Source organism: Phaethon lepturus, unplaced genomic scaffold (assembly GCF_000687285.1).
Source record: "Phaethon lepturus isolate BGI_N335 unplaced genomic scaffold, ASM68728v1 scaffold8461, whole genome shotgun sequence".
NCBI classification, from domain to species: domain Eukaryota; kingdom Metazoa; phylum Chordata; class Aves; order Phaethontiformes; family Phaethontidae; genus Phaethon; species Phaethon lepturus.
Window position 1 is genome coordinate 58,718 of NW_010518421.1, and position 10,728 is coordinate 69,445.

The 10,728-nt window shown below is 42.8% G+C and overlaps 3 protein-coding genes across 5 annotated transcripts; 2 read left to right on the top strand and 1 right to left on the bottom strand.

Moving 5' to 3' along the window:
* The first annotated feature begins 1,783 nt into the window (after positions 1-1,783).
* On the top strand, positions 1,784-2,209 carry LOC104628222 (scale keratin-like). The gene has a single exon (XM_010296734.1). The coding sequence runs from the start codon at positions 1,784-1,786 to the stop codon at positions 2,207-2,209; it is 426 nt and encodes a 141-aa protein (XP_010295036.1).
* Positions 2,210-4,322: 2,113 nt separating this feature from the next.
* Positions 4,323-4,769, bottom strand: LOC104628216 (scale keratin-like). Its single transcript, XM_010296726.1, has one exon. The coding sequence runs from the start codon at positions 4,767-4,769 to the stop codon at positions 4,323-4,325; it is 447 nt and encodes a 148-aa protein (XP_010295028.1).
* A 4,539-nt stretch (positions 4,770-9,308) lies between these two features.
* Positions 9,309-9,957, top strand: LOC104628217 (scale keratin-like). 3 transcript variants are annotated; one of them, XM_010296728.1, is made up of 3 exons: positions 9,309-9,562; positions 9,598-9,687; positions 9,813-9,957. In XM_010296728.1, exons 1-3 carry the CDS (start codon positions 9,309-9,311, stop codon positions 9,955-9,957), a joined length of 489 nt encoding a protein of 162 aa, XP_010295030.1. The 3 variants fall into 3 exon arrangements, with proteins under 3 accessions (XP_010295030.1, XP_010295029.1, XP_010295031.1); XM_010296727.1 differs by having other exon boundaries at positions 9,309-9,549; positions 9,582-9,681; positions 9,807-9,957; XM_010296729.1 differs by lacking the exon at positions 9,813-9,957 and having other exon boundaries at positions 9,309-9,557; positions 9,614-9,757.
* Positions 9,958-10,728: the final 771 nt, after the last annotated feature.

Sequence of the window (10,728 nt, forward strand, 5' to 3'; positions counted from 1 at the left end):
CCCATTATGGCCAGTGTCAAATACTACTGAAGAACATCATCGACTCCCAAGGGTGCTGTGTCCCCCACCTGTGGGTGAGGAAGCTAAACATGCAGAAGCCACCCCCAACCTTCCCGCATGTCATATTGACAGTCTTTAACTTCTGTGCTGGCAGATTGTAATCTGAATTATATGTACTTAAACAAAAATCCTGTCCATGACAGCAGTTTCTAATTCCAATAAACCCATGAGACACTCTCCAGGTGTAAAGTTAATACAAGAGGAGCTGGCTTAATAATTTTTGTTGTAATTTCAAGGAAGTGACTGGAATAATGCCAGGTATTAATTTTCCCCAACAAGTCACAAGATGAAAGAATTCTCTATAATCTAAAGTAATGTTTAAGTCCTATTACAAACAAATTTGAAAGGACTCATAAGCCCCAATAACGAACACAGCAATTTCATCATCTCAAATGGTTACACGTGTTTGAAATTGGGGCGGGCAACAAATGTTGATCTTCAGCTGCTCTGATATAAAAGGTCTTCTTTCTCATAGCTCTTCCAAACACTTCTCTTGACTTCTTGGTGATTTGGGTAAGTCTGATTCTTCTCTATTGCTCTGAATGTCTTTTTTATTGCTTGTTTCAGCTTCAGTTGATGTCCACCATCCATACTCTTGAGTGTATCATCTGCACTGCCTTGGGACAGAGATTACAATGTTGGCTCTGGGGTGGCAGATACACCTATTTGGTGCATGGGGCATGGCGGAGTTCTCAGTGTCAGGAACACTAAGACATGCATAGCATGACCCTTACTTCAATGCATTTAATTTATTCCAATGTTTGCCTGTTATGAGGTTCAGTGTTTAATAAGAGTGTCACCACTGCAGCCATTCATGCAACCTGAGATGAACGAGCAATGCATCTGAGAAAGTTGCGTGTGCTGTCCTGATACAGCAAATCTTCTGGCTGTCCTTTACTTTCTTGCTTTCATATTCTTCCTCATAACACTGCTAAGGATTTGCAGGACATAGTGAGTGGAGAAGAGTAAAATCACCCTTGGAGAAAATAACTAAGTTTAGAGGGGAGAATATGGGCTGAATTCTTGAGTTTACAAAGGAGTCCTGTTTTTTCCAGGTACTAATAATTTGAAATTAGTTTTTTGAAAGCCATTAGGGACTAAAATGCTGATTTATATTAAAATTGTCCAGGCTGTATCCATACAGTGGTTGTGTAGGTGGGAACTGGGATAATAACACTACCATCTGTCCTTTATTGTCTTGTCAAATGGCTTTCTGAGCAATACAGGCAATCCTATAATATGTTGTTCCTACAACTCTCAGCAAAATTGTGATGAGTGGGAAGAAGAAGCTACTGTAATTAAGTTATATATAAACTACATCTCCTCTAAACCTGCTGAATGCAAATCCAAGTTTTCCTACTGACTCATCAAATGACCTTGGACAAAGTCATTTTGCTTTCTCTTTTTTTGCTTCTCAGTTTTCAGCTTAATGTGTAAAAATATATCTAAGTTCTTTGCAGGGTATTTGTAAAGGGCAACACTTTCAGAGCTAGGCATAATGTTTCTCGTGTGCCTTTGTACATGTAGACTTTTTTAGAACATTTTTGAAAATGTGTTTTTTGAAAAAAAGAGGATTAGGATTGCAAAGCAGAAAATCAATTTATTTACTCAAAATAGTGTGCTTAACTCATTATTTTAAGGTAAATTGTTGAATTTTGAAGTTTTTGTCTTCTACTTAGTCTAATCATCGATGTTTGTTGCAGCTCACCTCCATCCTTGCAAGATGTCTTGCTACGACCTGTCCTACACCTCTGCCTGCGGCGTCTACCGCCCTCAGCCCCTCGCTGACAGCTGCAACGAGCCGTGCGTCCGTCAGTGCCCCGACTCCACAACCGTGATCCAGCCGCCTCCAGTCGTCGTCACCTTCCCCGGCCCCATCCTCAGCTCCTTCCCCCAGGATTCAGTTGTGGGATCCTCTGGAGCACCCGTCCTTGGGGGCTATGGGGCCTATGGCTCCCTGGGCTATGGGGGTCTCTATGGCTATGGGGGCTATGGCTCCTCCCTGGGCTATCGGGGTCTGTACGGCTATGGAGGCTCTCTTGGTTATGGGGGCCTGTATGGCTATGGTAGACCCTACGGTTCTAACTATTGCAACCCTTACTCCTACTGGTACAACAGGTACGGCCGTGGCAGCTGCGGGCCCTACTAAATCCTACAGAAATGTCCCCCAAGTAAGGAATAATTGGCAACTGAGAGATACAATCGTGATCCACAGCAGTGGTCCCAAAGGAGATGTTGTGAAGCCCTGATCACTGCCACCCCACTGCAGTGGAGCTGGGAGCACATAGCATGTCCTTAATTTCTTCAGCCTCTATTCATGGTCTTTTGAGCTTTTTTCTATCCATGTGTATAATGGGTGGGATAAAACAAGTAATTTATATTCTTATAAAATGGCACTTCACTGTCCAACTGAAGAAGAACAATTATGGATCAATTACCTGCACTCTGATGCATACCCTTGATATTCTACAATGCCTTTCTGTGAATGTTTATTCCTCATTAAAGTGATTCTACTCTGCATCAAACAAATAATCTTCTAGTTTTAATCTCTTCTGCTATGGATATACAACTCTCCTTTCTGTAGATGGGGAAAACTCACATCCCTACATAGGATGAAGCTCAGAATTCAAAAACACAGCTGAAATGGGCCAGCCACCAGTGAAGTCAGTCACCCTTTGTTGCACCCTGTGCACACACTTGGGAGCAGGAATCCTCCCTCCCCAGCTGGCCTGGGTTACAAGAATAACACGTTTAGAAAGAAGCCACACTAAACCTCCATTCCCTAATGAGCCACTTGAACGTCTTTGCTGATCACAGCAGGAGCAGAGCTGGTGGCTCAGCTGGGGCTGGATTCTAAGTGGATTATGGGGAAAAGGCTGGCAGATGAGGCCCTCAGGTGGGAGGGATACTCCTGAGTCAGAAGGGATTTAGGGAGGTGGGAAGAGAGTGGTGAAGGGTGTTAGTGTGGAGCTACTGCGAAGGAGAGGATTGGAGGAGCTGCAACAAGGAAAAGAGTTTTTCAGAGCTTGGTAAGATGTCTAATGGACCTTTTTGATTAGGAATATTATGGGAGAGGCTGAAAGTTAGAGCTGTTGAAAATGGGGGTTTCTGTTGTGAGGACTTCCCTTATGCAGGAGGAATTAGAAAACACCACAACGGTGTTGAGGATATGTGTACAGGGTTATGACTTTTTCTAGCTTTTAAGCTTTCTAGGCTGCATCACTCTGTTCTCTCTGTTCCAGATATTCTTGCTGGCATACATGAATTAGTCCTTGGGGTAGCTGTATGGAGTAGCTGGCTTTCTGTCAAAAAGCATGCAACACCTTAGATTTCACAATGATACAGAAATATCATGATTATACAGAAAGACACTTCAGATTTAAAAGTCCCATTGTATGGCCCAGAAAGCTTTCTTTCTTTAAGGATTTGATAGAACATTAATGCAGCTTTCTGCACATACTGAGGACAGAGTTTAAGTATTTGAGTGAGAACCCGAAGCTCAAAGAGATGAATCAAAGGCTTACCTGAAAGAAATTCTTACTAAAGTCTGATTGTTTCAGGAAAGAGCTTAAAATTACTAACTACTGTTTCATTTCTCTACCGCTACTAATCTGTAACCGGTGGATGTACAACCAAGAAGCCGAATTCTTCAAAAATGTCAAGAATCTTAATCTGAAAAATGGGGAGAGCGGGACAGTAATAGTTCCTTCTGTGCTGGGGGCTTCACACTGTTTTTGTACATTTGAAAACCCTGATTTTTTGGGGGGGACAGGACATTCATTTACATAAACTGTTACTGACAGCTGCACAGGTTAGACTTCTCCTAAGACAAATAACAAGGGCGAAAACATAACAAAAGAACACCAGAACATGGCAACTTTGATGCAATAAACTTTTAATGATAGTGAGAAAAGGAATACATTTTCAGAGTCTCCAAGAAGTATGAAACCGTTCTCCAGTCAGGGATACGTCTGCTTGTGATTGATTTCTTTATGTCCTCAGTCTTAGCTGTTGATTTGAAGGAACAGGAACCATTCTGAGCAAGTTTGTTACACATTTACCCCAGGCAGTGTGGAAATGTGATGGGAGAAGCATTAGGGCAGAAACTGAAAGTAGAATTTAAGAGGAGGAATTCAAAAGTGGCTGAAGGGGTACAGCTCCATGGCCTTGGAATAGAGCAGTGGAGGTTCAGACCTCTTTAGCTCTGAAACCATCACTTCTCATTTCTCGGTTATACCTCACTTGGATTATTTCTCTAGGATTTAGCAGGGTCCGCAGCTGCCACGGCTGTACCTGCTATACCGGTAGGAGTAAGGGCTGCAGGAGCCAGAACCATAGGGTCTACCATAGCCATACAGGCCCCTGTAACCCAGGGAAGAGCCATAGCCCCCATAGCCATAGAGACCCCCATAGCCCAGGGAGGAGCCATAGCCCCCATAGCCATAGAGACCCCCATAGCCCAGGGAGGAGCCATAGCCCCCCAGACCCCCATAGCCCCCAAGGACGGGTGCTCCAGAGGATCCCACAACTGAATCCTGGGGGAAGGAGCTGAGGATGGGGCCGGGGAAGGTGACGACGACTGGGGGCGGCTGGATCACGGTTGTGGAGTCGGGGCACTGGCGGATGCCCGGTTCATTCCCACTGTCAGCGAGGGGCTGGGGGCGGTTGACGCCGCAGGCGGAGGTGTAGGACAGGTCATAGCAAGACATCTTGCAAGGATGGAAGTCAATCTGTAAAACATGGTCATTTTTGTTAAAATTAAACAAATATCAAGCATTAGTTTATGATGAAGCAGTCGAACACGGTATCAGTAATAAATCTGGGAAGTAAACATATTTTCTATTACTATTCTTCCTACAATTATAGTCTGGAGGCTAGTGTTGACTTCAGTACGACAAGGTCATGTACTTTTCAATTGTATCTTTGGTATTTCCAGATGAACGAATTCTGATAGTATTACATTAGTATTAGTTGATGGTTTGTACTTAACAAGTTTGATCTTTCCTGTTATAAACTCAGCAGAACCCAGGTAAATGCAGCCATATACAACCATGTATATGAACTATTCCTTATCTCTTGAAATTGTCAGGGAATTCTTTGAAGCTCTAAAATGTTACAAGTTTGGATTCAAAACAGCTTGATATACCCCTCTTCTGCAGCCTATCTTTACATGGCCTGGTAATGAATGAGAAACCAAATGTTATTTCCAGCAGCAAATACTCTACAGATCACTGGCAGCCTGGCAGTAACTGAAGAGGACGCAGTCCTAAGTTAAAATCAAGAGTTCTTTACAGCAAGTTAAGTTTAGCGAAGTGTGAGAGAAATCTGACTTACCCAGTTCACGAAGGAGAGTAAGGTGAGAGAAGTAGATAGAAAGACTTAATGCAGAGAGCTTTTATACAGCTCCATCAATTGCCTGGAGGACATTAGGCATCCTATGCGTGAGTACATAATTAGGTACCAACCCCAAATTGTAGGACACGTAGCTCCTCAAAATGCTGAAATAGTTTTTGCTTATTGCTTGTGTGTTGCAGGTGCTTCAAACCCACACATAGCGTGACATGCACACTCCACCACAACCTCTCTATTACCTCCAGGCTTTATGTGTGGAATTATTTTTTATTATTCCATTGCTGCCTTTAGCAGTAGGGGAGGAAGTAAGCTGGCTTGATTTATTTGAGCGTCCTGCATAATTAGGATGACAGGAGGACAGCCATGTCTTTTGTCCAGTTACAGGTCTTCTAGTGTCAACAGTACACCTGGAGACAAAATGGAATTTCTTTTAGGATTTCAAATGAAGGCTGGAGACAAATAACAAGGGTAAAAACATTCTTTCTGCAGACTTAGCACTTCTACCTCCAGCTAGTCAATACAAGGCAAACATGATAATCAAGAGCATCTTTTAATGGCTTTTGGACAGTTCTCTACTGGTTGTATTTCAGTCCTGGGAACAGAGAAATATTTCAGCTGGCAGTCACAAGTCTATGGAAACTGATTTTTCTGAGTTGTTTCATTGAGCTTTGATTTCCTTTATATTTTAGCATGTGTTTTCCTCCTATTGTTATGTGTTAGAGAGATATACCTAGGAACATAGAACCAAGAGAAGCAAGTAAATAAGGCAATAAGGCATGACCACTGAAAGGGATTCCAGCCCTTACTCAATGAAGACAGACCCCATTGTATCCTGGGATGTTTTGGGGTTTTTTTGGCAAATAGTTCAGTTAACATAAGCAGATTTCTGTTTGTGGACCAATGTGCACTTTAATAAAAAAGAAGATACACTTTATTTTTAAGGTCAAAGAAGGGAAGGTCCAAAAAGTGTTATAAACCATGAACTGATTATGGGAAAGACCCAAGTGATCTTAACTTACCTATTTTAATGGGATAATCTCTCATAATAGAGGGTTGTATGCATCTAGGCATACTTTTTATATAATTATGACACAGTATGTACAATCTCGTAATGGTTGATCATGAGGTATTTGAAAATCCCTTGGAATGTTCTTGTAAAACTTTGAGATGGCTTTTTCCCAGTATTATAGCTCAGGAAATCACCATATGTATGTCCAGATTTGGAAAAGCTCATAATTTAGAAATAATATGTGGTCTGAAGATAACTACATTGATGATTATGATAACCACGATAATGATATAGTATTAAAATAATGGCATAAACAAAGAAAGAGACCTCAGCAAAAGCCAGCATTTGCTTTTCCCAGTGGATTCCCACCTCATAATTGCTATCTACTGAAAGATGCCATCAATGATGGGGTTAGCTGGAAGATCAGTTTTAGACCAGGGTCAAGGACTCCTGACTCTCAAACCAGTGGATGAAACGGAGCTGAAAGTTTTAAGTATCCCTGACTTCTTATGATTTCAGATATTCACTGGGAATCTGTCCACTTTTTGATGTCACTTTGATGACACTTTGTTGTCTAAAAGGTTGCCTTTATCTATTGCATATGCAAGTGAAATAAGGGCTGCAGACACCTGTGCATGGTCTTTGATTTAAGCAGGAGGTCTCGGTGGTTTTGAACAGCCAAAAGAAGCTTGTTCAATGTACCTGCAAACATGCCAGAATAAGGGCAGAGATAAAACATAGAAGATGAGCAAATGGGATGCCAATAAGAATTGCACATTCTGGGAAGAATCCATTGAGTTGTTAATGCCATTAGACTGTGGCTTAGTCTGTTACTCTGAAATCTCATTTCACAGCTTTCTTCCCTACAAAAAGAAAGGTTTTTTCCTAATATAGTTAAATTTGGGTTTTTTTATGTACTTTCTATAAAAACACATGGCTATCTCAGTCACAAATTTAGATATTAAATCAACATACATTTTAATTATTTTAATCTTTCCATCCTGAGCATTAAATATATTTCCCCTTTCAGAACTAAATTCAGCTTTAAGCTACAGTTCGAGGGTCAGATAAAACCTAAGGCTGTTTTGGACATTTGCCACTGTGTTTGGGAATGCTCACAATATGATTTGTTTCAGAGAGTGCTGAGAATCCTCCATGGATTCCAATACGAATTCTATCACATTTCAGAAATAAACCTAAGCACATAAAATATATTGCCTACCTTCCTGAGGATTTAACAATAAACTGTATTTTATCTTTAAGAAGAGAGAAAACTTCTGTGAGGGACTTTGAAGGAAGCACGTCACAGCAGGTTATTTCTGATAAATGTCTGAGCATCATTGTCATATAAGACAGCAAAGGAATATAATCTCTGTATAAGTAGCTTATTACATGGTGAAACTCCAAAGAGAATAGAAAACTGATATTAATTTCATGAATTACATTTTAGGATGAAAGATGCATTAATTTCACCTGTCACTCTTTTAGATGAAAGAACCTTGCGTGATGTAATGCGTGTGTTATATTACATGATAATTGAAATCAAGTAATAAACAAAAACAGAAGGTGAAACAATTTCATCACTTTGCAGAGCTATCAATATAAAAAAATGTGCCATGTCAACTAATTAGATCCACATTCATGAAACCAGCCTCTCACCCCTCAGGCAGTCTGAACTGTATAAAAGCTCTCTCCACTGAGGGTTCTTCCAACCTCTTCTCTTCACTCGTTCTTCTCAGCAAATTGGGTAAGTCTGAATCTGCTCTTTACAACTGTTGGCATAGCTCTTTGCTACACAGTTTAATCTAGGATGGTCTAGATTTACCCTTCAAGAACTAGTGGGTAAAATTTTCATTGAAAAGATAAAGCTTGCAAAAATTATTAAAAGTGTTAGGGACAGCCATTCTCTGCATTCAGGGTTGGCATTTAATTTCAAAGCAAACTAAAAGTTTCTTGATATGGCAGAAAATTTCATTCATTATTAGTTCACTTCCAAGAGCAGAAGAAATTAATGTGACTAGTTCAATATGCATTCTTCTTCTCTGCTTGTTTATATGGGTAACTGGAAATTATTTGAAAAAGTTTAAATCTTCATGGTTCACAGGGAAATGCTGAGCTTAGAAACAAACCTTCCATTATCTCCAGTTTGTTCTATTACAGACCACTCAAGGTGTTTTTATATTCATTCAAGATAAATAGACATGAATGTTACCAGAGATCAGGCACAGGCTTAAATAGAGACACAGAGAGGAATTGAGAGCTGTTCAAAATGCTCTGTAAGAAATTTATTTTAATTAAGAGAAAGAGGGGCTATGGAGGGAATTTAAGGAGCTGACAAGTGAAGTGCTGAGTTTTTCATGTTAATGGGGGCAAGTTGTTTGGGGTGAGATTTTTTTTTTCAAAAGAGTTTGGAGCCCAAAATCAAAACGCTCTGTTGTTAAGCTAGGTGTAAATATCTCAGTGTCCTGATTAAGTGTTTGGAAACTGGGGACAAGAATCTTTGCATTTCCCTTGTAATGGTCTCATCAAACAGGTTACTGAGCAAATCTGAATGGACAATGACTTATAATCCCTGTTCTCACAAGGCTCAGCACAAAGGAGATCAGTAGGAATATGAAGAGTTAGAGTCATGAAATCACGCATAACAACACACTCCACTCCTTGGAGTCCCAATTTTTGCTCAGCCACTGACTCACCAAAGCATCTGAGCAAATAATTTTGCTGTTCTGCTTCAATTTTTGTTTCTAACAGACATAGGTAAATTGGTGTACTTTAAAGCACTCCTGTCTGAGGAACAGCAGTGAACTCTGTAGGACTTTTATGTAGGTAAATAATGTCTTGTACTTGGTAAAATCAACTCTTGTAGATTGACCTCCATCCCTGCAAGATGTCTTGTTACGACCTGTGCTCCACTGCCGTTGGTGGCATCAACCGCCCCCAGCCCCTCGCTGACAGTGGGAATGAACCGTGTGTCCGTCAGTGCCCCGACTCCACGACCGTGATCCGGCCGCCCCCAGTCGTCATCACCTTCCCCGGCCCCATCCTCAGCTCCTTCCCCCAGGATTCGGTTGTGGGATCCTCTGGAGCACCTGTCCTTGGGGGTTATGGGGGCTCCCTGGGCTATGGGGGTCTGTATGGTTAGTTGTGGGATCCTCTGGAGCACCTGTCCTTGGGGGTTATGGGGGCTCCCTGGGCTGTGGGGGTCTGTATGGCTATGGGGGCTCCCTGAGTTACAGGGGCCTGTATGGCTATGGTAGATCCTATGGTTCTGGCTCTTGCAGCCCTTACTCCTACAGGTACAACAGGTACAGCCGTGGCAGCTGCGGGCCCTGCTAAATCCTACAGAAATATTCCTTGACTAAAGAATGACTGGCAAATGCATGATATCCCTGGGCTGTGGGGGTCTGTATGGCTATGGGGGCTCCCTGAGTTACAGGGGCCTGTATGGCTATGGTAGATCCTATGGTTCTGGCTCTTGCAGCCCTTACTCCTACAGGTACAACAGGTACAGCCGTGGCAGCTGCGGGCCCTGCTAAATCCTACAGAAATATTCCTTGACTAAAGAATGACTGGCAAATGCATGATAATCTTGATCCTCAAATGAGCTTCTGAATAAGGGGCCATCAAAGACTTCCACTTAATACAGTGGAGTCAAAATTGCTCCATAAGTTACAGTTCTCTTTTCCTTCTTCACTTGTTTTGCCTCTTCTTCCTTGCCCCTGCCAGTGGCCAAATGTGTAACTCCACCATCATCCCAGAGGACACTTGCTTCTCCCTGAAACTGTCACCTTCTGGGAGAAGCCTGAGGGAATACCTCCCTTGAAACCTGCAGGGACAACCTGTGGGGACAATCCTTCCCCTCTCTCCATGCTCTTGGTGCTTCTCCTTGCTCATGCCCGTGCCCAGAGGCGCGACTCCACCATCGTCCCACAGGGCACTTGCTTGTCTCTGCAACAGCCAGCGCCAGCCAGAGGCCTGAGGGAACACCTCTCGTGAAGCCTGCGCGGACAACCTGCCGGCCTCTGCCTTAGGCGTCTTTCTCCAGTGGCTGCCTTCCTGCCCTTGCAATAAAACAATCCTGCACCCAACGCCTCCCGCTCCGCCTTTCCTTTCCAAGCCCAGCATGGGCTGCAGGGCTGCCTCGCCCAGCATGAGGACCCCGCCAGCCGCGCCAGGCCGGTCTCTGAGCCTCAGCAGAGCCAGGCTGAGCTGCCTCTGGGGAGACCCCGCTGCCCCGGCCGCTCTGGGCGCACACGGTCCTGCAGCTAAGAAACCTATCTGCCCCATCTTTCATTGCCACTGAGCTG